Consider the following 27,014-nt stretch of genomic DNA (forward strand, 5'->3'; position numbering starts at 1 on the left):
CATATTTGTGCGCCCACGAAACTACTTACTAGTAGCTAACCCACGTCAACGCCATACAATCTACTTGACTAACTTTCTTTGCAGTTACTTTTAGTCTACACGACCTTTACGACCTACACGACCTTTAAAGGTCATACACGACCTTTAAGTTCGCCTACCTTCTTGCAGATAACCATTGCTCCCGACTTCAACAACGACCAGCCGGGCAGTAACGGCTCTTTGAAGATCCTGGGAAAAAGCGGGACACGGGTCGGTATTCTTGGCGTGGACAAGGCCGTATACATCCTCAACAACAAGGGTCTGCTCACGCGGGAGAAGGTACGCCTTACCGTATTTACTCGATTTCAATGTCCCCTCAATTGTGACGCACTATAATTATTTGCAACCAGAAATGAGAAGTACAATATTTTTGATCGTAACACCTACCTCGGTTGTCATAGTTAAAGAAATGGAGAATGTTAAGCCCGTCACTGCACACTTCGCGCATTTTTATTGCTAACAATAGAATAATAATTTCGATGGAGGCGAAATGCAAAAACGCCCGTGTGCTTTCGTTGTAGTGCACGTTAAAGAACGTCAGGGGTCAAAATTAATCCGGAGCCCTCCACTACGGCGTGCCTCATAATCAGAACTGGTTTTGGCACGTAAAACCCCAGAAAGAAGAACAATAGAATAATGTAAATCTATTCTCATTTGGAAATATGTATATCACATCCACGTCACAGTGGACAGGGCATCATTCATCGTCACTGTCGGACCTTTTATCACGATTAACAGCGAAGAGCATTGCATCTTCGGTGAAGTATGTGAGATACTGCAATTGTTAAACGCCTTGCAGAGCATGACAACCTAGCAGACTTAAGTAACGGGCACATGTAAATGTCGCGGTAGCCACACCCTCTACGTGTGCGTTGGATTACAGTAATTTTAATGTCAATGACAATAGCTTATCATTATTGTGGTTTTGGTTGCTTGCTAGATTCTAAGGGGCGTGTTTAACTGATTGCGCACATGTTTAATTAATCTAACTGATCGGCCAACTGAAGCATGATAATTAGTAGCCCGATATTACGGCGTTTCCGATATCCCTTTTGTTACTGTGATAATATGCGGTGATAGTGACCGACTGTGATTGTGTATCTGTGTTCCCTTTCTCTCTTCCTCTCTATACTTTTCTATCGCTTTGCCTCCCCCTCCCCTCTCTTCCCACCGTGGGGTAGCAAACCGGATCTTCCCCTCTTGTTAACTTATCTGCCTTTCCCCTTTCTTCTGTCACTTTTTGGGACGCTAAGTCCCAAGGCATGGTTAGATTAGATTTTTGATTTTGGTAATTTTGCGATATATTTTGCTCAGTAAGCGACAGTGAATTTCTAACTTTTATGCGGGTGCTGACTGTAACGCTACCAAAGACAAATAAAAGAATAAAATATTCGTCAGCGAGCACACAGACACACACACACACACACAAAAAAAAAAAAAAAAAACGCATATCAATTGTACATGTTGGAGTCTACGTGGAGCGAAGCTTTGTTGGTAATGGCCATATTATGTTATATAGAGACTTGTTTGGTCATATTTCAACGTTTGTTTTCAAGTTTCCACGTAACGCACATTTTTTTTTTACGCGTAAGTCAATTTGAAGCCATTTGGTCATCACTATTTCAGTCATTTGGTGAACAAGGTGGGACATATGACTAGGCGTGTGTCATCGCACGATTACATGGGGGATTCTTCTTATATGGTTAGACGATTTACGCAGATCAGTAGGAGGGGGGTCTACGAGGGGTAAAGTTTGAAACGCAAAGGTGAACTTTGATTGCGTTGGGTACATCGCGCTAACACGGGATCCACTTGGGTCCCGTGCTATGGGTGCAACGGCCGTACGGTCCCAAAGCACCGGCTCCGGCCGTAGGAAAGTTCTCCGACTGAGGCGGGGCACATACACATTGGGCGAACGGCCAACAAACAACAACAACAACAACAACAACAACAACAACAACAACAACAACAACAACAACAACAACAACAACAACAACAACAACAACAACAACAACAACAACAACAACAACAACAACAACAACAACAATAATAATAATAATAATAATAATAATAATAATAATAATAATAATAATAATAATAATAATAATAAATAGCGTAATGATCCATCTATGCGTGGTTCCATTACAGCTCTTCTCGACTCTGAAGTCGCACGAGCTTGGGTGTGGGCCTGGAGGCGGGCTATCGTCCGAGGAAGTCATCTCTAACTTTGGCGCTGTCATTATATCCGAGGAAGGCACTGAGAACGTCGTCAGGACAGGTATTTGGGGCACCTTTTACTTCATTGCTCGGCCTAAAGCTCTACTGTCGCTAGCTATTATTCGAGACTATTTCTTGCAGTTTGGGTTGTTTGACATTGCCAACGGAAAGTGCATATGCAAGCAAATATTAAGTTCAGCTGGAGTGTCTGAATGCGCTTATTGATTACAAAATATTTCAGTTTTAGGGCCCATTCACACTTGCGACTAGGCGAGGTCACGCGACCCAGTTAGTCGCAAAGCGACCAGTCGCAAGTAGTCGCAAATGGTCGCTTTTCTCGAAATGCGACCGTTTCGGGCCAGTCGCTCACTGCTCGATTTTTCAGTCGCGCGACCGCAGTCGCAGAACAGCTGGACCAATCAGATGCGAAGGAACAGGACGGCCGTATACGCTGACGCTTATTTTACGCGGCGATGACATTTCAAGCAGATGTAAACGGCATATCGTGATACATTTAGGTTTAGTGACTCGTCGGTCGCATTTGTCAGTGTGAACACCGTTCGTCTTGAGTAGCTTTCTGGTCGCCAGTCGCAATTGGTCGCGCGACCTCGCCTAGTCGCGAGTGTGAATGGGCCCTTACGCGATAGCTAAAAGACGGGTGGTGTCGTCACTTTCGCATTCACGTATCAGCGTCCCGTGATGTAAAATATTTCTCACAGCTAGCGTCTGCTAGGGGCTGGTTAAACGTACACGAATAAGGAGAGATTACGTTGTGCTCTAAAGCAAGCAGTGAATAAACTTAAAAAGTCTACGGAGCTTTTTCTTGCATAAAAACGGCCTAGACACTGCTAAGTGGACTGCAGTTTATGACGTCATGCCTACGTCATGAGTGCGGCGGCTGCTTGGGCCGCGAAATGACGAAAACGAAAGATAACTGTGGCTTTTGTCTCACAAATAAGCATCTCTTCCGCGCAAAAGAAGTGCGAATACAAAGTGAAAGGATACTCTGCCAGCCTAAACTGGTTAACTGTCCGAGTGTTCATTTATAGCCCAATCACCGGGAAGTATAGGCTGACATTGAGTTTATCTTCTTTCATTTTTTTTGCGACCATTTCAGAAGGCAGCTGCGAAGCTCGGGTTCGTCACCGTAGGAGCGTCCACCAGAGAGCGCGTGAGTACCTTTTGTCACGAAAGTTTACAAAAATTACGAAATAATTGAGTTCGAGAATTTCGATCAGCTGCGGCTCTCTGAAATGCCGAGCTGCGAATCACAAGGCCGCAGGTTCGATGCTGAACAATTTCAATTTTTTTTGTCTTGAATTGATGCTTGAATCGATGCCGCAATTAGTGTTAATCGATGCCGCGGCGTTTTTTGAGTGTCGTACGAGATTTGTAAGATTGCATGCAACACCGTGAAACAGGTGCAGTTATTGGCCAGCCTGCGCTTCGCTGCGCGCTAACACCGTATCCTCGCGCGAGCATGCACGTGAGGATGTCGCTACGTGTTGCAAATGATAAATGCGAAAAGGAAAACAACGAAAAGCAAATTGATCTAAAACGACATATTCGCAGCCGCGTAACACAGCTTGTTCGTTTTTAGAAATGAAAACATTTTTTTTTTCAAATTTAAGACTGAGCCTATCTAAAGAATAGTTTCATATGTTAGTTGTCAAGGAACACCGAGCTATTTCTGATTGTGAAGGCAGCGACTGTACAAAGTCACTGTAGCAACCAAAGCGTTGTACCCATGCAGTGTATGAAACGGTGTATCGTGCTCTTACCTTCCATAACTGCGTCTTTCCTCCTCTCCCGTTCGCAGAGCGCAAGTACAGCCGGGACCCTTTCCTGAAGGAGTGTTGCTCGCTAGGCCTGAAGCGTGACAGGGTGGGTCGTCGGTGCCGTACGCGGGCTCACATTGTACGGCGCTACATCGAGGGAACCAAGGGTGAGCAGTGTGCCCAGGCCTTCGAGGACTGCTGCCTGAGCGCCACCAGCAGGCCGACTGGTGCCGGTGAGTACGGTGGCATACAGTAAGGGTTATAGTCGGATCTCAGTGGAGGGGGGTTCGAATCCATGCCACAAGCACCATGCGCTGTGACAAACACGCTGACTATATATATATATATATATATATATATATATATATATATATACAGCGCGACGAGACACTCCGACGCGCACTTTCACGGAGAGCGAACGCACGACGGAGAGCAAACGCGACCGTCTCGTGAAAGGCCGTGGGAGGATGGGAGGGAGGGAGTGGGGGTGACGTTGTGACGCGGCACCAACGGCGCAAGGGGCAACTGGCGACTCAGTCTCGCACGCGAAAGGAGCAAAGCGGGAAGGCAGCATGGGAGGGAGGGGGGCGGCTTCTACTCTGCCCGCAACTGTGTACTTGTACTTTGCCCGACTGCGGCGCTCGTCCATACCGTATCTTGAAAGCGATCTGCAGACGGCCCAAATCTTTGTATGCGCTGTGAGTTCGCCGCTCAGTTTCCGTTGAAGCGATAGACCGCACGAACATTCGCTCGCTGCTGCAGCTGCGCTTGCTCACGCCAGCGTTTTGACAGCGGTTGTCTGTGGTCATTGAGCGGGATCGTCAAGTGTTTGTTAATTCAGTTAGTAAGCGAATGTGTCCAAGTTTATACAGCCGATAAAACTACTATGCTTACTCCGTATCATCATCAGCCTATATTTTATGTCCACTGCAGGACGAAGGCCTCTCCCTGCGATCTCCAATTACCCCTGTCTCCGTATAGCTCTCTACTAATTTGCTATCGCAATTGATGCTTCGCCTTTCGGGCGAAACTGCGACTTTTTTTCTTACCCCGGCACGGCCGGCGACGCCGCCGCTGCGGTGATGAATGTCAGCCCCTTTGAAATGAGACGGTGACAAATAGTCACCTAGCCTGTTTGCTTTAATCAATTATGCTATTCATGTTTTTTATCTAGCATGTCTCTATCATCGTCATCATCATCAGCCCATATTTCTGTCCACTGCAGGGCGAAGGCCTCTCCCTGCGATCTCCATGCAATTACACCTGTCTTGAGCTAGCTGATTGCAACTTGCGCGCGCAAATTCCTTAACTTCATCACTCCACCTAGTTTTCTGCCGTCCTCGACTGCGCTTCCCTCGTCTTGGTAACAATTCTGTAACTCTAATAGTCTACCATTTATCCATCCTACGCATTACATGGCCTGCCCAGCTCCATTTTCCCACTTAATATCTACTAGAATATCGGCTATCCCCGTTTGCTCTTTGATCAACACCGCTCTCTTCCTGTCTCTTAACGTTAGGCCTAACATTTTTCATTCCATCGCGCTTTGTGCGGTCCTAACTTGTTCTCGAGATTCTTAACCTCATTATTTTGTGCCTCATATGTTAGCACCGGTAGAATGCAATGATTGTACACTTTTCTTTTCAACGACATGGGTAAGCTCCCTGTCAGGATTTGGTAATACCTGGCGTATGCACTCCAACCCAATTTTATTCTTCTGTAAATTTCTTTCTTATGATCAGGGTCCCCTGCGAGTAATTGACCTAGATAAATATACTCCTTTGCAGACTCTAGAGGCTGGCTGGCGATCCTGAATTATTGTTTCCTTGCCAGGCTGTTGAACATTATCTTTGTCTTCTGCATATTAATCTTCAACCCCACTCTTACGCTTTCTCGGTGCATTAGCATTTTTGTATACATCTCCTTAAACATTTTTTCTTTAAAATCTACCTTGTACCGCTACCTATGCATTGTAACAGATAGCCTGCACGTGCCTTATCTAGTTCCGAATATCTTCTCCGGTACGTTTTTGTCCTTAGGCAATCGGCTCTAGCCTCAAATAACAAGGCTTAGTGTTATCGTACAGATTTTCCCTTCCAATTTCTTTCTTCTCATTCATGTAAATCTCCATGGTCCTATTTGTTTCCATTTGTTGCATCCAATTCACTTTCGTTCTGATGACTCCTGGTTGTCTATTTGCACTTTCAGTTATACTGTACTAGGTTACTAACTTTCCTGACCTCTTTCTTGATTCTGTGTACACGCTTTTCAGGTACATATACCTGTGCACTTTAGCCGCCCATTTATTAGCGTATGCGTGGAGGAGAGCGCCATCTGATGGTGCTGCGGCATGGAACCCTGCGGCGCACGCCTCCCACTGGGATTGGTTGAGTTTTGCGGTGGGCGTAGACGAAGTAATCTCGAGAACCTAGTCTTATACAGCTTCGCTGTGCCACATCAGGTGCAGTTTCAAAGGGGAAGTTTATTGCATATTGGGTCATTTTTACAACCTACATAGCAGTCCTGATCCTTTCCGACGTTTCATGAATGGTATGGGAAATAGGATAATCGCATGCACAGAAACATACAATCACATAAGTGCCCGTAGCGGCCACTTTAGAAATTGATACTTTTTTACAATACATTTCAACCATATGTGTTCATATCAAACGTACAGTTCACGCGCTCTTGGAGCCAAAGTGTTCACGCATAACGCTAGATGTTATTGCACATAACCGCTGTAGTCGTTCTGAGAATTTTTGTGAGATTTAAACAAATATTTTTTGACCGTCTCATTAAGGAAAGCAGCAAACCAGCCTTCTGGAATTGCTCCACCGGCACCTAAAGCCTTTAAGCTCAGTATGACCAGTGCAAATATTTAAAGAGCGAAAAGGCGATATTTAAGGTCCTCTTTTACCATATTGCAATTTTCAGAGCCCTTAGAACCCCAACTTGGGGGCTGACCCTGATTAAAAAAATTAACCAACGATTACGATACTCCCTAATGCGAAATTTGAGCTCGGCGTATTTCATTTCGCGATTTATTGGCTGGCGCGGACAATCTGTCTCGTGTGGCACGTTGAAAACGAAGCGAAGTGTGGCGTGACTGCCTCGCTAATCGGGAGATCGCGAGAGGCAGCGCGTGGGGGACGGGGGGGGGGGGGCGCATCACAGCATTCGGCGCAGACAGACCTTCGCTCATACCGCGCTTTATTTCCATGCAGACGACGCGTGCTACTCTGGCGCCATCTTGTAGCCATCGTCGCCGCTGAGCCCCTCTTGCGCGGCGCTACGCCTTTCTTTTCACGTTTTCGCCATACACTCCTCCTCCGCTTTCCTCCTCGCGCTCTCTTCGCTATCGCCGTATTTCATCCCCAGCTGCGTTCCGTGTTCGCTCTTTCATTCTTCGCTGTGCTCGTTCGCTCGCTTACGCCGACGCTTGCCGCAGGAACAGGCACCTAAGAGCTGCGGTCTAAAATAGCACTTAATGCACGTGTCTCAGAAAACACCAAAATTGTGAGAATGAGTGGCACAATGTCGTGATGCGAAATTTATTCTGTAATTCTACGTACGCCTTTCAAATTTCACCTCGTGGAAATTTGTACCATGTGTTTTATCCGCCTGTTCTGCACATGGGCAGCAAGCACGGACTTCGAGCCACCGTTCAGCTTCCCAGACCCCGACCTGGATGACCCCGACAGGACGCGGTCGGGCGTCGAGTTCACCGTGGACGAGACCTACGACGAAGTGGATGGCGACGAATCTCCCGAAACATTGATACGCAGGGACTTCCGGGAGACTTGGCTGTTCGACGAGCAGGTTATAGGGTAAGGAACGCCACTTGTTCTTGTTCCTTAGTGAAATGACGCAACTTGATCTGGGGGATCGGCATGACACATTGGGAGCGCCACATTGGGATAACAATTTCTTCGCCTTCATTTCTGACCGTGGATAGTACATCTGCACAAACAAAAAATTATACGATGTTATTTGAGCTATAACTCAATTAGTATAGTGATTACCTATTTACTACTAAAAACTTCCTCTAGCATATTAAAAACGCTACTATAGGCGATGCGCTATGCTTAATTCCCGCGCCTAAATCAAAATTGTGAGGTATCAAAACAGCGTAGTATAACTGCCACGTTTGGCATTGCAAGGTTAAAGTCAATGAATGTATAACCCAGGTCTCTGATCAACTTAGTCATCGCAAACTCAAGGCGTGAAGCGATAGAGAGATAGGTGCATTTAAAGTAGAATACTGTTTTCATTAATGCATCGTGCGATGAATGACACCATAATATCCCGGCGTCCGATGCCTCAGTTCCAATAGCGAGACCAGATAATTTGTGATTCAGTAGAAAACGTTGCTCGTTACTCACGCTTATACAAGATCGTATGAAAATATTGGATATAGTAGATATGGGGCATTTCATATGCTTCCCTTAAGAGAAATCTTTAGCTCCGGCTGGGCCCAACTAGGACGCGGCCTATTCAAATATATGTAACATGCAGAAACGCTTTTCTGAGATAACCCCTGGACCGACTTTAATGAAACTTGTTGCATTTGAGAGAGAAAGTTGAATTCTAGTGGCTGTTTGAAGCAGAATCTCGATTTAGGGCCCGAATTTTGTTAAAAGAATTTTAAAAATTTTGAAAGTTCGAAAAAAAAATAGAAGCACGAGGCTTAAAAATTAATAGCTCTACATCAAGAACAGATATCAAGGTTCTGTAAAGGGCATCCATTAGACCATCCAAACAGGTCAAATTCTATATGTCCATTTATACCTTACGTGAATTCGTTACGTTGTGTACAAGGATCCTGCAAAAGCCGTATTTCTATAGTATTAAATTTTTTGAGATTCATGTGTAACATATCAATTTTGTCTGCTTTAGATGCATTATTAGATGCAATTCACGGAATTGTGATGTCGTTTTTGATTGCCGAGTTACAGAGTTGTAGACTTGATAGTTTCGTTTTGTGAAAATGTGCGATTTTTGCTAATTTTAAATAAAACATTGATGACCTTAGTCAAAAATTCGAAAGGAACAGTCAGCACATTTTCAGTTTTTCTTTTAAATGCAACAAACCTCGTCAAATTTGGTGCGGTGGTTGCCGAGAAAAAAAAGTTCTCGCAGTTTCACCGGAAAGGCGAAGCATCAATTGCGATAGCAAATTTGTAGAGAGCTATACGGAGTAATGATATTAGCTTTATCAGCTGTATAAACTTGGACATGCAGCAGCACCGGCAACGCGCCGAACTGTTGTCGACGCCGTCGGCATTTTGCCCGCGTTCGCTCAAAATGCGTGCGGCGTTGGTGACTGTTGCCGGAGCCTCTGATATAAATAGGCACTTGGTGCCGCAGCTAAACGTCGCCTCCCTTCCCTCCCCCTTCCCCCCCTCCCCCACGGCCTCTCGCGCATCGGAAGAAGGCGCGTTTGCTCTACATATATGGTGATTGTAAAGGAGGAAAGAGACGCCTACTTCTGCAGCCCTTAAGGAAGCACGGCGCAGAACGCGCGTTTGTTCTCCGCCGTGCGTTCACTCCCCGTGAAAGAGCGCGTCCCTCGCGCCCTTTCACTCGCACATACAGCGTTCGGCGGCGCGCGGCCACGATTTCATCTCCATTGACGTCATACGGAACCTCACGGCGACGGCGACGGCGACGGCGACGCCGACGGCGACGGCGACGCCGACGGCAGAAATCTGCTTTTGAGTGTCCATATAATTGCTATCGCAATAAAAAGTTCTCGCAGTTTCACCTGAAAGGCGAAGCATCAATTGCGATAGCAAATTTGTAGAGAGTTATACGGAGTAATGATATTAGCTTTATCAGCTGTATAAACTTGGACATGTAGCAGCACCGGCAACACGTAGAACTGTTGTCGACGCCGTCGGCGTTTTGCCCGCGTTCGCTCAAAATGCGTGCGGCGTTGGTGACTGTTGCCGGAGCCTCTGATATAAATAGGCACTTGGTGCCGCAGCTAAACGTCGCCTCCCTTCCCTCCCCCTCCCCCCCCCCTCCCCCACGGCCTCTCGCGCGTCAGAAGAAGGCGCGTTTGCTCTACTTATATGGTGATTGTAAAGGAGGAAAGAGACGCCTACTTCTGCAGTCCTTAAGGGAGCACGGCGCAGAACGCGCGTTTGTTCTCCGCCGTGCGTTCACTCCCCGTGAAAGCGCGCGCCCCTCGCGCCCTTTCACTCGCACATAGAGCGTTCGGCACGCGGCGACGATTTCATCTCCATTGACGTCATACGGAACCTCACGGCGACGGCGACGCCGACGGCAGAAATCTGCTTTTGAGTGTCCATATAATTCCTATCGCAATAAAACCAATTCTCCTTTTACATGTATTTAGATACGAGCACCCGAGCTGAAGCTTCCTCTTAACGGGGTTGCAATTCCAGACGAAGCAGAATGGCGTGACATGAAACGAAACTTTACTGATTAGGTACCGACTAGATTTCAGAAGTGAAATTGTCAGTGCCGAAGGAACACGATTAATGTTGTTAGTTGCAGGCCGATACAACTTTGCAAATATTCCTTCTGGCAAGTATATAATGTGAAACTCAATAAGAGCATGACCACTAAAATTTTTACCAGAGCTGATGGAAGCTCCGTAAAAATTTCACCATAATTGTAGGCTGCCGTGGAGGTGCCTTTAAGATAAAGGCGTGTTTTTCGAGATCGGACTTCGCGTGAGTGCCGTCAACTGCGAGGTGCGAGAACTATGACACTCCTACTCGACCATTCCACATTATCGCACAAAATATTCGGCTTTCTTCTGTTCTCATTGTATTTTCGTGTCCAACGATCGTGCTCTGCACATGCTTTAAGCAGGGAATCAGCAGCTCATAAGGTGCGTGAAGTGCTTAATCACACGAAACGACATGAAGCTTTATAGAGGATCCCGCAGAAATGATGCAGTTTTATCGCACATGGAGATTACGGGGAATAGGGGAGTGTACGCGGGTGACTGTGAAAGCTTTCTATCCTTTTTCCTAGTTTTGATGTAATGTTCCCACGGTGCACTGTGCAGGGTAACCTAACCAGTGCCGGTATTCACAAAACTTTGCATACGTAAGTGCTGTTCGTGATTGGCTGTCATTGTGGCCTTGATTCTTCTCCTTATTACGCCGATCGTTCTCCTGGGCAGTCGGGAACGAAATGCTGGTAGATGAGGAAACGTCTTTAGTAACGTTTTTTTTAATGCACAGCATTATACGGCTCATGAGGCGGAAAATCCGGCGTAGTCGGCGTTGGCGTGACCACGAGATGGTTAAAAAAAAAGTTGTCGCAGTTTCACCTGAAAGGCGAAGCATCAATTGCGATAGCAAACTTGTAGAGAGCTATACGGAGTAATGATATTAGCTTTATCAGCTGTATAAACTTGGACATGCAGCAACATCGGCAACACGCAGAACTGTTGAAGACGCCATCGGCGTTTTGCCCGCGTTCGCTCAAAATGCGTGCGGCGTTGGTGACTGTTGCCGGAGCCTCTGATATAAATAGGCACTGCGTGCCGCAGCTAAACGTCGCCTCCCTTCCCTCCCCCTCCCCACGGCCTCTCGCTCGTCGAAAGAAGGCGCGTTTGCTCTACATACATGGTGATTGTGAAGGAGAACAGAGACGCCTACTTTTGCAGCCCTTAAGCGAGCACGGCGCAGAACGCGCGTTTGTTCTCCGCCGTGCGTTCACTCCCCGTGAAAGACGCGCCCCTCGCGCCCTTTCACTCGCACATACAGCGTTCGGCGCGCGGCGACGATTTCTTCTCCAAATGACGTCATACGGAACCTCACGGCGACGGCGACGGCGACGCCGACGGCAGAAATCTGCTTTTGAGTGTCCATATAATTGCTATCGCAATAAAATGTAAAAGGTCCAAGTGAGCCAATCGAGGCAGTTGATGACGTCTGCTAAAGCAAAGTAAATAAATCAGGTTTAATTAAGAAAATGTCGCAGTTTCATCCGAAAGGCGAAGCATCAATTGCGATAGCAAATTAGTAGATAGCCATACGGAGTATAAGGTAGCAGTTTTATCAGCTGTATAAACTTGGACATGTAGCAGCACCAGCAACGCGCAGAACTGTTGTCGACGCCGTCGGCGTTTTGCCCGCGTTCGCACAGAACGCGCGCGGCGTTGGTGACTGTTGCCGGTGCCTCTGGCGGCGGCTCGGAGGTTTTCGACGAGATCAGAACGGGACACTCGTCGAGCAGCGTCGGAAGTCTTTACCACCTTCTCGCCTCGCAACGTTCTATTGCGATAGCAATTATATGGACACCCAAAGCGGATTTCTGCCGCCGGCGTCACCGTCGCCATCGCCGTGAGGTTCCGTATGACGTCAACGGTGATGAAATCGTCGCCGCGCGCCCGCTATACGCTGTACGTGCGAGTGAAATCGCGCGAGGGCCCTCGCACACTTTCACGAGGAGCGAACGCACGGTGGAGAACAAACGCGCGTTCTGCGAAGTGCTCCCTGAAGGGCTACAGAATTAAGCGTCTCTTTCCTCCTTTACAATCACCATATATATGTGGAGCAGACGCGGCTTCCTCCGTCGTGCCAAAGGCCGTGGGGAGACGGGAGGGAGGGAGGGGAGGCGACGTTTAGCTGCGGCACCAAATGCGTAATTATATAAAAAATGCTGCGAGGCGAAGAGGTGGGAAAAATTTCCGACGCTGCTCGAAGAGTAACACCGAGCCGCCCCCAGAGGCACCGGCAAGAGTCACCAACGCCGCGCGCGCTCGGTGCGAACGCGGGCAAAGCGCCGATGGCGTCGACAACAGTTATGCGCGTTGCTGGTGTTGCTGCATGTCAAAGTTTATACACCTATCATGTATCATGTATCATACACCTGCATGTAGTTTATACACCTAGTTTATAAAACTACTATCCTTACTCCGTATAGCTCTCTACTAATTTGCTATCGCAATTGGTGCTTTGCCTTTCGGGTGAAACTGGGACATCTTTTATATAAATAAGTTTATGTTTGTAGATATGTGCTTACTCATGCTTAAGCAACTTCTTCACATTCAGCACATGCACGCTACATCAACAATATTGGTGACCCGGACGTGATTCGCTTACTTACTGAATTAACACGCACGGAGTCAGCGCGCACCAACAAACATGAATGGATCACACTTGATGACCGCACACAACCGCTGTCAAAACGCTGGCTTGAGCGAGCGCGCCAGCAGCAGCGAGCGAAGGTTCTTGCGGTCTATCGCTTCAACGGAAATTGTGCGTCGAAAGCACAGCGCATAAAAAGGTAGGAGCCGTGTTGCAGATCGCTTTCAAGGTACGATGCGCGCGACCGCCCGCCGCCGCGCAAGATACAAGTTGCTCCCAGAGCAGAAACCGCACGCCCTCCCTCCCGCGCTGCCTTCCCGCTTTCCTCCTTTCTTCTGCGAGATTCCAGTTCCCCTTGCGTCCAGCCGCAAGATAGGCATTTGGTGCCACAGCCAAACGTCGCCTCGCCTCCGTCCCTCCCATCCCCCCATGGCCTTATGCGCGACGGAAAACGTCGCGTTTGCTCTCTGCCGTGCGTTCGCTCCCCGTGAAAGCGCGCATCCCTCGCATGCTTTCACGCGCGCACACAGCGCGCGGCGACGATTTTATCGCCCTTGGACTTTATACGGAACCTCACGGCGACGGCGACGACGACGCTGACGGCAGAAATGTGTCCATATAATTGCTATCGCAATAATAAAGTTTATTACCGCACTTGAACCAATGACCATTGGTGGGAGTCGAATTCATGACCGTTGATGCTAATTAGGGTGAAGCTATGTAAGGCGCAGTTAATTAAGATAAAGTTAATTAAGGCGTTCGAACCCACGACCTCTGGCGGGAGTCGAACCTTCAACCTTAGGTGTTAATTAAGGCACAGGTAATTAAGGTAGAGGTAATTGAGGCACATCTGTTAAGCCTAACGTTAAGAGAGACGAAGAGAGCAGTGTGGATCAACGAGAAAACGGGGATAGCCGGTATTCTAATTGACAGTAAGAGAAAAAAATTTGGTGCTTGGTAGGTCATGTAAGGCGTAGGATGGATAACCGGTCAACCATTGAGTTACAGAATGGGTGCCAAGAGAAGGGAAACGCAGTCGAGTACAGCAGAAAACTAGGTGGGGTGATGAAGTTATCAAGTTGGAATCAGCTGGCGCAAGACATGAATAATTGGAGATTGCAGGTAGAGGCCTTCGTCCTGCAGTGGACATAAATATAGGCTGACTATGATCATGATGACATGTGTAATTAAGATATAGTTAATTAAGGCACTCGAACGCACAATTTTCGGTGGAAGCCGAAGACTCGATCTTTGGTGGTCGCAATGCTTGCGCATTCATCCACGTAGGGATAACTAAGTGCTCCTCGTTTCTTTGTTTTCTTTTTTTTGCATAACGCAGATGTGTTTGTAGCTAACGTCTCCGTATACCTTCTTCCTCTCTCAGGCCGGACGGCGTGGCTGATTTCGCGGTCAGCCTACCGCATAGCATCACCACGTGGTCGGTTCAGGCGGTCAGCGTCTCCCCGGCCGGGGGCGTGTGCGTGCCGAAGGCCCAGGAGGTGCGCGTCTTCCAGCCCATCTTCCTACAGGTGGCACTGCCGTACAAGGTGGTTCGCAACGAGCAGATCGAGGTGCTCGTCACTGTCTACAATTACGGCGCCGAATCGCTGAGGGTGAGTGCCACTCTTGCCTATTGAACGAAGGAACGAAAAAAGAAAATATCGGTGGATCCCACGCATATACGTGAGAATACGTTATAAGCGAAGCTTTCTTTTTTGTTTAGTGGAATGTATTTACGTCCTTACTTCTATGCAGCTGTAAAAAAGTTAATTTAGGTGCCAAAACCACGAACTGATTATGAGGCACGCCGTAGTGGGGGACTCCGGAATAATTTAGACCTCCTGGGGTTCTTTAACGTGCACCTAAATCTAAGTACACGGGTGTTTTCTGCATTTCACCCCCATTCGCAGGATCGAATCCCGGCCGCCGGGGCCGTGATTCGATCTCACGACCTACTCTTACTCAGCTGCCCAATACCACAGCCAGTGAGCAACCTCGACGGGTATTCTATGCTGCAACTCTGCGCTCCTTGCTCAATTTACACTCTTGCCCAATTTTGTTTCCCACTTCTTCACTTCCCTGCAGCGGACTTCTTCAATTTGTTGTCGTCGACTTCACCTCTTGCTTCCTGCTCTTCTTGATTATTCGAGAAACCAAATGGCACATACCGATTCTGGTGTATTCAGTCGCACATAGCCATTTTGGCGATTTGACCAAGAATGTTCCAGGCGACTTTACTAGTTGGATAACGGACAACAAATGGCGCCTTACTCATTGCTACAGTACCTGCATCACACAGGGCTCCGTGCGTTTATTTGTTTCCTGTATACTATATGATTACAAAAAAAAAAGAAAGAGAACACCGGAAAAGCGGGGTCACACTGAAGGTAAATAACACTTAAGCAAGAATAAGCACATTGCGGACTAGACTAACTCAGTACTTGCTAGCGGCACTCGGACACCATACTGCAACTAACAGGCAGGTTCTCTCTTTTGGGTAACAGCTTCGGCCTTGGTTAGTTCACTGCTGTCATTTGGAGCACGCAACTCAATTACGTATTTCTGTGTCCTCGCTTGTACAATTGCGTTCGTAACGTGTGGTCTTCTTGTATTGCGATAACAATTATATGGACACTCTAGGCGAATTTGTGCCGTCGCCGTGAGGTTCCGTATAAAGTCCAAGGGTGATAACACCGTCGCCGAACGCCCTACGCTGTATGTGCGACTGAAAGCGTGCGAGGGGAGCCGAACGAGCGCGGCTCAATCTCGTCCGCGCGAAAGATAAGCGGGCCGTCTTTCGCCATGCGCGAGGCACCCAACAGTTGCGAGGCATCGGGGGGAGGGAAGGGAGGGGGGGGGCGGCATTTTACTTCGGCTACAAGTGTATGTGGCAGCTGCGCGCATTCGCGCGGCCGTATCTTCAGAGCGATCTGCGTTGGGGGCGGAGTCTATAGGTGCATCGGCGGCTCGTAACTTTGTGCGTGCTGTGTTTTCTCTGCGCTCAGTTTTCGTTTAAGCGATAAACAACTGCACGAAGGTCACTTCGCTCGCTGCTGCTGCCGCGTTTCCTCACGCCAGCGTTTTGACAGCGAGTGTCCGCTGTCACCGAGCGTGATGTGTCCATGTTTGCTGTGCGCGTTGACACTATGCTTGTTAATTTATTTAGCAAGCGAATGTTTACAACTCGATAAAGCCGATAAAACTACTATCCTTTACTTCGTATGGCTCTCTGCTTAATTTGCTATCGCAATCGATGCTTCGCCTTTTGGGTGAAACTGCAACTTTATTTCACACTTAATAGGGCAACGTCTACATCTACGGCGTGGAAGGTCTCTGCACGGGGGCACTGCCGGGAGAGCGCTCGGAGCGCCGGCCCGTGGTGGTGGAAGCCAACTCTGCATCCAGCGTCACCTTCCCTGTCGTGCCGCTCAAGGAAGGGCTGTTCACCATCAAGATCTACGTGAAAAGTTCGAGGGGCGAAGATGTCGTCGAGAAGGAGCTGAACGTTGTGGTAAGCCATTAGGACAGTCGTGAGAAAGAAAAAATGTTGCATATGGCTTAGCTGACACCTATTGAGTGCGGTGCCAATCGATATGCGTGATTGCCGAAGTACACAGTACGCCGGTCAATCGATTTGCATTTCTTTCTTTTCTGCGCGTGCCCAGCTATTCGAAGAAAACCTAGCGCAGAACCTATTGATGTTTTATTTTTCGCTTATTTCTTCATTTATTTTTAGTTTTACGAATGGTGGAATAGTGCAGCCGGGTCGAAAGATAAAAGAAACCCAAGATATTTAGCGTCACGCCTCCGGTATAAGAGGAACACAGATTAAAAAGTGAAGCAGAAAGAACGGAGCGGATATTTCATGCTTTGGACAATCAACAGCAACAGAAGGAGTTTACCTGAGCAGTTGTGGCATGAAAGTGTTGAATGGTGGAATTTGTATAACGCCGTTCATAATGCCTGACTGACGGTGGGGATTCCAACATTTGTTATACCTTACACAGCAGAAGATGCAGATGAATTGTTTTGCTTTATACGCGTATAACTCATGTAACCAATATAAAGAATGAAACATAGCAAGTTGCGCAGCGTCGCATACAAACCGCGTTCGAAGAGCTATGGCGAAGGCCCTAGATATTAGTTCTGGAAGAATAAGGGCGATTGTAAACTCAGCGAAAAAATAATTTAGCGTAGTTTGGACTGGAGGCGCAATCGTAAAGAGACAGCGGAGCTGATGGGCACCTAGCTAGTCCTGGCTTTTGGGCTAGGCTAAGCACTACCAAGTCATCTCCAGCATTTTCCGGAATTCATTGATCATTGATCAATTATAAGTTAGCTATTGATTAGCTATCGATTCGCCATCGATGACTGACTAAGCTTAAGTAGTCCCAGTCATGCTTAGCTAGTACTTATTCAGGCTCAGCTTCGCTAGTTCACAGGGGTATGTGCCATGGCGCTTGGACCCTTTCTGCACTGCCGCCAGGATCGGCCCACATTTTTTGCTACGCATCACGGACTTAAGGCCGGCCTTAAACAGCTCCGTTGTTAAAATTCTACAGCTTTCGTGGTGTTAGTTTTGTACTTCACAATGACAGTGCTATGCCTTCGACGGCGGGACAAGCTCTGATTTGCGACTGCGAATGGTACAATAAAGTGAACCCTTACATTCGCAGCCAGAAGGGGTGACGGTGGAGAAAAGCGTCTCCGTGCCAATTGACCCGGCGAACGTTCGCAGAAGGAGAACTCGGAGCGTCCGTGGCTGAGCTTTACCAAGGCACGTGAGATTTTGCAAGTTTCACAGATTCTGTGCTTTACGAGAAATTGCTTGCAGTGCTGCGTTATCAGCCTCTTTTTTTATTTATTCTTTTATTTTGCAAAGCGAGCGGTGTTGGCAACATGGCTGAACAAACTCTCAGCGCATTAGGGATTGGAAGGGGTTTCCTCCGCGTGGGAGAGGGGGGGTTCATTTCACCGCGATGACAATGCTGCAACTCTTGAAGCGTGTTAGTACAGTTCTTAGTACATCAGTTAGTACTGGATGTCACAGCTTGACCTCCGTGATCTCCGGAAGGACGAGTTATGGCTTCTAGAAATTAAGCTATTCAGAAGAAGCCAGCGATCGAGACAATATATGCGAAGACAACAGGCTAATTGCTGTCTAAGATGTGCATTTCGCTAAACGTGTTGCGCAATTGTTGTTGGTATTCGTTTTTAGAAGTTGAAGAAAGCAGTCTTCGCTGATGAGCATAAGACAAACACGCACCTGGCAGGTCCTCAGGTGACAACTCGAAACGCCGCGCAGGGATGATATATTATGCCACTCAGTATGGCCTTGCCTCTTCGCCATCCTCAAATGCACGTGTTGATACCAACAGATTCCCTGGACCCTGGCGCAAACCTGCAAGTTATCTCTGTGAACACGCGGTTGCCTCCGGACGCTATCCCGGATACGAAGACCTGTTCACTGTCTGTCATAGGTATGATATTTATAGGTTTGCTTCCAATATGGGTTTCGTTTGCTGTTTCCGGTCTGTAAAGCGAGGCAAAGAAGGGTTGCACAAAAAACAAGTAACAGCGCAGGACCGAGGACATAGAAGTAGATGTACGAAGCGCTTCGTCAATCTCTTTCTTATTTCCTGTGTCTAGCTCTGTTATTCGTTCTTTAAGCAACGTGCACCAACCGGCTCAAATTCGCACTTTATTGCAAAGACGTGTGTTCCTTGCTCGAACAACTTACGTCTTGCTTTCTTGAGATCAAGAGAAGATATTGGAGCTTCACAGTTTTGCCTTTTCCATTACTGCTCCATACGCAAAGCCTTCTGCGCCACAGATCGAAGTCACCGCATTGCAATGATCGTCATGGGAGAGGCAACCTGACATATCGTGCCGTTCATGACACTACGTGGTAAACACGGATCAGTTGTTTTTCTCGTCCAATTCTTTTTATTACTTTTATTTTTTTCCTGCAACAACGAGGTAACTAGTACAACGCGTAGTTTTAAATAATAAACAATGTAAACTTAAACTTTCTTGACGGAATAAAAGTGTAACGCGATGACTTCATTCGACCGCTTTGATGTTCCAGGAAATCAGATCGGACCGTCTGTTCAGACAACGCTTCAGGACATCGAGACTCTCATCACGATGCCCACGGGATGCGGCGAGCAGAATATGATGCTCATGGCGCCGACGCTGTACGCCCTTGAGTACCTGAAACAGAACAACATGGTCGACGAACCGCTGGAAGAGAAGGGCTACCGCTACATCCGAGAAGGTGACGTCTGATATCCGCGTTGAAAGAGAAGCGAGCGTGCTATAATGCGTCGTGCTGCGATTTCATGCAGGTTACCAGCGCGAACTTTCGTTCCGCAAGAAGGATGGATCGTTTTCTGCTTTCACGCACAGGAAAAGCAGCGTCTGGTAAGTTTCGCAGTTCTCACATCACTATACCGTATTTTCGCGCTTATAACCCGTATCTGCAATAATCAGCGCTACTAATAAACCCGTTTTATAAACTCCAAGGTAGGTTTCTTGCCACGTCTCGTGCCCAAGACATGGCGGTCAACATATTGTTTAACTGTCAAACATGTGCGCACTACGGAATTTTGCTTCCTGCGATGTGTATGTACATCGTTTTAAACTGAATGGTTTGAAAGAACACGTACTTAACAGGTAACATTTGGATTACCAATGAGCAGTACCACCACAGTTTCGCCGTTCAGCTACGAAAGAATATAAACCTAATAGTTTGGAGAGAGGTCTATAAAACGTTTGGAAACAAAACCAAGAATAATAATTCGTCGGTAGAAACCGCGCAAACGACGGTGCACAAGGTTGAACTCTTTATGTAGTGGAGACTTAACCGAACAGTTGGCAAAAAGAAAAGCTCCACAAACAGTTTTGGTTTATTCTTTCTGTCACGACCTTCAATGCTTCTCACTGTTGAAGCCCAGTGTGGCTTCACTGCAAAACATGTTTGGCTTCGCCGCACGACGAATAGTATTGCAGTGAAGCTGGTGTTAAAGGCAAAATTCAGAAGAAAATTGCAACTCCGTTTTCACTAAAGCAGCAGTTGAGAGCATGAAACAAGCTTTTCTATGTTTGCGCGTCCGTTTTTGTTAAGCTTCACCATGCGTCATTGTGTCGTGCTCGATGCATTGCGCGTGTGTGTCGATATGATATGTAATACTGACTCCATGCTTTGTTCTCCCTGTAGCAAAAATAGGCAATGTTGAGGGTGGTCGGGTGAGTAAGTGGCTGGCGCAGTAAAGGAATTGCAGCGACTTAGTTCGGAAACGCCGGAATCGTTGATTTGAGCTGGTCTCTTTTGTGCGGGTTATACCGGCGACAATACGCTATGCGCTCTGAATTTAGGAAGATTGCGACACATTTTTTGCGCGAATAAATATGAGGTACTAATCACTGACATAGGAACTGCATCAGGGAAAGGAAAACCTGCAATATTGCTAGCACGCTGCGTTTTCCCGCCGCTTTGGACACATAGAAAAAGTTGGCGAAAGAGAATTTGCATTTTTTAAGTCTTGCTTGTAGCTTTCTTATTGTCGTGACGCCAACTTTCTCGGTGGTTCACTCACCCGTCCGCCACAAACGTGTACACAAGCACTGACACGTTGCCGACTGCATCCCATTAGTCGTCTAGTCAACGGGCTATACCTATAAAAATCCTTCGTTACTTCGTACTTTGTGAGCAGACATGCGCGCTTTGATGTATATATATATATATATATATATATATATATATATATATATATTCTGCTGAAGGAAGTGATGGTACGAAGGTGCTCAATTCTAATGCGTGATTTTTTTTCTGTCAACTGTCCGGATAGTAATTTAGAACTCAGTTTCGCCATTTTAATTTTTTGTTTCAGTCGATATCTTGCTCTGAGCCGCGCCATTTTCACTATTTCCACAGGTTAACCGCCTTCGTCATGCGCATCTTCTGCAAGGCGAGGCGGTACGCCAGCATCGATCCCACCGTCATCGAGAGCGGCATGCTGTGGCTGGCGGCGGCCCAGAAGTTAGACGGCAGCTTCGTTGAGCAGAAGCCCATCATGCACAAAGTCATGCTGGTACGTGATAGATTAAGGCTGCATTTTTGGAAACTGTGTACACTGCTCCTAGCAAGCAGTACACGGCGTTTGGATGATGCGGCCATAGATTTCGCACTGCTGGGATGTCTAAGCGGTTGATCGATTTATTGATTACGTAATAATTGCTTAATCATTTGATTGTCACGTGAACCAGCAAGGAAGCGAAAAGTATATATTAAAGATATTCCAGCACCTTCGCGGTTTGCTCTAACAGTGAGTTAATATGCTTCCTTGCTATTGCAAGAGAACACTGAAAACGATTATCAATTTTATTGCGATAGCAATTATATGGAAACTTCAAGTGCATTTGATTGCGAAAGCAATTACATGGACACTCCAAGCGCATTTTTGCCGTCGCCGTCGTCGTCACCGTCGTCGTGATGTTCCGTATAAAGTCCAACGATGATAAAATCGTCGCCGTGCACCGTGTGTTGTGTGTGCGAGTGAAGGCATGCGAGAGTGAGCGGGCAACTGCAGCTTAATCTCGCGCACGCGACAGAAGAAGGCGGCCGGAAGCGCACACTCTTCGTTCGCGCGCGATGAACGGGGAGGAGGCGACGAAGACGGGAGGGGGTGGGGGGGGGGGGGGGTGCGTTCTGCTTGCGTGGCTGCTGCTCACGGAGCTATCTTGAAAGCGATCTGCGACCCGACTGAAGTGTGCGCCCGCGGCGGCATCATCTTCAAAGCGACCTGCGATGGGCCAAGGGGCATTCGCCGAGTGCCGGTAGCTTCGTATGCGCTGCACTTTCGACGTTTAGTTCGCGTTGAAGCGAGAGCGAGCGCGAAAGTCAGTTTGCGCGCTGCCGCTGGCGCGATTTCTCACTCCAGCGTTATGACGAGCTCCCGCGGTCATCGAGCGAGATGTGTTCATGTTTACCTGTGCGCGCGTGACACTGTGCTTGTTTATTTAGTTAGTACGCGAATATTTACAACTTTATATAGCCGATAAAGCTGCTATCCTTACTTCGTATAGCTGTCTACTAATTTGCTATCGCAATAGATACTTCGCCTTTCGGGCGAAACTGCGACTTTTTTTTTTGCCAGTGCCGCTCTTAAAAAATAGTAATAAATTATATAATTGCTGTACTCTAATCGTCTTGTTGTCTCCTGATATTCTTCATGTAGCCGGGTACTATTAACAATTCAGAAGTTCATAGTTGTTCACGTCAATCCTGTTCAAGAGTGCTCATAACAATTCATGATAATTCGTAATGCAAAATGCGTAGCTTCTCTTCATTTCTTATGTGCACATAAATGAATGGCTGAAATATTTTATTCGACACCAAATGCTAATTACATAACATTAGTGTGCACCTTTCAGAACTACTTTCTCGAAGCTTCGTGGATGCGTTAAGATCCAGAAAGTCTGTGGTCGAGTTAAAATCTTCGTGTTTCTTTTAGCACACCCACACGTACATTAACACGCAGATTCACAGGCGCACGCACACGCACGCACGCGCAAGCACACATGCACACACACACATGCTTCCAGAGGTTTGTGGGCCAATGAACTTTGACGTTTGCGTTCTAGGATCTTGTAAAGGCCGGTCATCCTTTTGTGATAACGTGTGGGCTAGCCACGCGGAAGAAACTGATTAAAGCTGTATTTCTTTCACCGCACTTCTCCCTACCCACGTAATTCAGCTGTCCACTTACGAAATATGAGTGCTTTTTTTCTTGCTGTAAACATTTATTGATTCCTTCATTTCTTTCCCAGGGTGGCGTTCGCGGTTCCGTGCCCATGACGGCGTTTGTGTTGCTCACTTTCTTCGAGTGCATGCGCCCTCCCAGCGGTGTAGCACATGACAAGCACGACGTCTTCTCGTCCAATTCCAAAACGGTAATTACCACGACTATTTGCTCCCCATTTATTGCTGCTTATGTTCCGATTCGCTAAAGAAGGTTGACAGTGCTCGCCAGATAAACTACGTTTAAATAAAGAAACATGAGTTAGATCAGCTCTTTTATTATTTCCTCTGGCTCTTTTTAACTTTTGTCAACTAAACAAAATGTTTTATTTTTCCTTTGGCAACGTTATATGTCGAACAATTTTTTCTGATGAGGAACAAGTATTTCTCTACTTATACTAATACTGTCAGGCGGTTCGGACATATAATGAAATTCAATTTAATTCACTTTTATTTTTCCAAAACAACCTTGCAATGGTCTCCTGGGCTATAATCTGATGTTCGCCGCTTGGCGTGGGACCGGTAAACCGAAAAAAAAAAGAGCATGGCACATATAGTGCACAACTTTGATGTATATGTCAAGGTAAGCTAAACTGAAACTAGCATTGGATAACGTAGGATTAAACAGGACAGCGTTAAATAACATAGCAACAATAGCACGAACACAGTATGTCGTACAAAACATAAAGTATAATACACTCAAACTCAATCAGAAATAACACGAGAAGTTTAAAGCGATTACAAGATAATTTAATTCTACTACCCTCGGTGAAAAGAACAAGAGCGATACAAAATTCTGTATCAAAAATATCTGACACTGATACTGAGACGTCTGCCTCGTCCGTCCAAACATGTTGTCAGATACGGCGTCGTTCAATTTCAAACGGCACAAGCGACCTATCCACCGTGGATGACCTCCCTGGACTACCAACTATGTCTGCAGTGGAAGGAGCGCCGGACTTTGACATGAGCGATGATAATTTATGGCCCGACTGGATGGATGCTGTCGAAGACGACTCGTCCGACCCCGTGTTTGACGAGACGGGTGACGAGTCTCAAGTAAGGGATCTCTTGTAATGCATGGGGAGGAAGGTTTGGCAGAGTCGTAGAACATATAGTATTTTCCGGGAGGGACCAACGGTTACATTCCTATAGGCTGAATCACAACGGTATGGTTTGGTTGCTGGTGTGGTTGCTGGTAGTGTCAACGAGTTCTTGTCAGGTCCAGACGTGACGATTTCAACTAGTGACAACAGAGTTGCGATGTTCTATATCTCTTTCGAGAATGCTTTGCTGTAAGTACTTGGAACATAACTATATTTGAACTACTGGCGTCATACGCGCGCATCATACCGAAGACCTCAGCAAGAAAAGCGAGATTTCAACGAAGCCTTAGAAACCAGCAAGTGATGCTACATCGCGCACGCCCTCTTGAGCACTCTACGACCAAATTTGTGACACCAACTGAACGAAAAAAAAAAGATCATGTCCAGAGGGCCCGTGAAAGAGCGGAGAGGCTTGGCCTCCCGATTCCGACATGGGAGCATCCAGCGGCGAGCCGGGGGCCCCAGCGGGTCTCCGCCGGCTAGTCCCTCAGGACCTCATTAAAGTTCATTGTCTGTCTGTCTGGAGAGAGAACGGAACGAGATCTTGCAAAAACGGTGACTTTGCAACAGGCACGCGAAGATTAGGTGGCCCAAACACAAATACGAAAATCATCATCAACACCAGCCTTCTTCATCTCTAGTGCACAACCGTGGCCTCTCCGAACGATTTCCAATCACCCTTGTCTTGCGTCTGCCGGCTTCATGTATTCCTGCAAATGTCATCCTCTCGTCAAACCACCTTATATTTTGCCGTCCTCGGCTGCACTTATCGGTTGCCCTGTCACCCTCGCTACAACTCTAACCGATCACCGGTTACCTGCATCCATTATGTTGCTCGAATAGACCACCGGCTATCTGCTCTACGCATTACACGACCTGCTCAACTCCCTAAATAGAAAATAAGGGAAATACCAATGTAGGAAGGGTCGAACGTGTTTGCCCTCCATGTCAGCAACTGAGCACATGTGTCATTAATTGACGTCATTTTCAACTAGGCAAGTATTCCGCAGCATACAGATGAGCTGAAGGAAAGGTTGGTTTCGTTCATGTTGCATTTCGGGGAATATTGATTAAAACAGTAGCAGCAACAACAACTCGCAGGAATCCGAGGCTAGAAGGAATCAGATATCGGGAATCAGTCTCAGAAGCGCATGAAAGAAAAGGATTGTGTAAGAAGGTATGTAATTCTTCGACTTTAAATAGGACGCACGGAAGAAAATAGAAAAGAAAGAAAAGACCTGAGCGACAGACACCGGAACTATCTGGACTGCCTGGACAGAAAAAACAGGAAACCTGAATCTGGATGATGTCGCCAAGAATGACTTGTTACACCTGACAAAGGAGAAAAGGAGGAACACAAAAAGAAAGAGGAAATCACGGCCACATTCTGCAGTCAAAGAATTCCCTGGCAAAAAGATGAAATAAATAAAAGAAAGTAGTGTAATTACTTCTTTTTTTAATCTAGCGGCTTTCCCAATGATATAAGGAGGGGGTAGCATGCACTAGAATTATTATCAATGAGCTGATGCCCCTTCCATGAGCATGTAATCGCTCCAACTCTATAGGAACTGGGAACTGCTCATAATAATGCCCACAGAAAAGTAAACATCCTCTTTATTTTTATTCCCGGACTTTGTCAAACAGGCATCTACCAAAAACTTATAAAAGGCATCAAATAAATGCATTCGGCTCGGTTTGCTGCAGGTACTGGTAGCTTGATGTCACTAATGCAAAGATTTAATGGTGAATCACAGAGTGTTTCTTTTTAGTTGAAAAAAGAAAACTATAATACCTGCGCATATCTTAAGGGACCGCAAACGCAAAACTTGTTGTGTGTTTTAAAGTTTTCTTTTTTTTAAGACAGCAAAAGTAATTAGTATTGGGTTGCCCGATCAGAGCGTTTCTTCGCTTCACGTCTGTTTGGAAAGGGAGATCCGAGTTGCCGTTTCCTGCCAAGGTTGCCAAAGTTTCTTTGTGTGTGGACGCGTGAGGCCTGTACGTATGAGTAAATATAAAAAGAAGTGCAAAAAATTCATTTTTCTTTTCTACAAACAAATAAAAACCTTAGTGCACTTTTCAAGCATGATAGGAAGTGCAGATAGTAAAGTAGCAATTGTGTTAAAAGTGCTAATAAAACAGCGATATACCATGTGCTAATGGTAGCTAGGCAAAAAACAACAGGAAACCTTGGAGCTCTCAGCCAGTGCAGCATACTGACACGTACACATGTTTATCTTTCACTGGTGGCCGCTTTCAACATTGGCTGACAAATGTTAAACGTTATCGCTCGGCGCAGGACGCGCCTGCATTGGAAGCTTCTCGGACGTTATCGATGCTTTTATCCGTCGTCTGTGGTCACCGACGCCCATGTAATCTGATTGTATGAGCGACGCGAATTGTCTAGAACTTTCTGGAAGACACGCGGGCATCAGGGATTAATCTGGAACCTTCGATGACTCAGGTATAAAAGCCGACGCGTTTCGCCGCTGATCAGATTTCGACGATCGCTGACTGTGTTCGCCGCTATCGTTGTGCTTCAAGTGTAACTTGCTTTTGTGGGCACAGGTTCGCCCAATAAAGAATCAGTTTCGTCATTCCCAGTTTTACGACTGTTTGCTTCATCGTCACTACTACGCGACATCTGGTGGAGGTGCTTTTATGTCCTTGTACCGGACCCCCCCGTCCAGCCGTGAGCCAAGCCCACACCGTCTAGAAGACGTCGACGCCTACCCCGACCAGCGAGCTAGTCGCAGGCTACTGAACCTGCCACCGGAGTACGAACCCCTACCTGAGAAGACCAAGAGGACAAAAGTCATGAACTCGGCAGCAGCTACCATGACAGCCCCTGTGCCAACATCTGCGGTCGTGATGTAACAATCCAGGGAGCCGCCGACTTTCCGCGGTTCGCCATGTGAAGACGCCGAAAGCTGGCGGGAGGCATACGACCGGGTCGCTACGTTCAACAAGTGGGACTGCGACGAAAAGCTGCGCCATGTTT

General features: G+C 46.9%; 1 protein-coding gene across 1 annotated transcript in view; it reads left to right on the forward strand.

Moving 5' to 3' along the window:
* The window catches only part of LOC119466398 (complement C3-like), a 110,084-nt gene that overhangs the window by 46,977 nt on the left and 36,093 nt on the right, over positions 1-27,014 (forward strand). Inside the window, 15 exon segments of the mRNA XM_037726910.2 lie at positions 169-318; positions 2,188-2,317; positions 3,374-3,427; positions 4,076-4,267; positions 7,675-7,861; positions 14,493-14,721; positions 16,410-16,619; positions 17,785-17,871; positions 17,873-17,885; positions 18,487-18,588; positions 19,197-19,385; positions 19,456-19,531; positions 21,045-21,201; positions 22,940-23,062; positions 23,772-23,969. Of these exon segments, the coding sequence (XP_037582838.1) occupies positions 169-318; positions 2,188-2,317; positions 3,374-3,427; positions 4,076-4,267; positions 7,675-7,861; positions 14,493-14,721; positions 16,410-16,619; positions 17,785-17,871; positions 17,873-17,885; positions 18,487-18,588; positions 19,197-19,385; positions 19,456-19,531; positions 21,045-21,201; positions 22,940-23,062; positions 23,772-23,969 (2,097 nt within the window).

The sequence above is a fragment of the Dermacentor silvarum genome, chromosome 10, assembly GCF_013339745.2.
Source record: "Dermacentor silvarum isolate Dsil-2018 chromosome 10, BIME_Dsil_1.4, whole genome shotgun sequence".
NCBI classification, from domain to species: Eukaryota; Metazoa; Arthropoda; class Arachnida; order Ixodida; family Ixodidae; genus Dermacentor; species Dermacentor silvarum.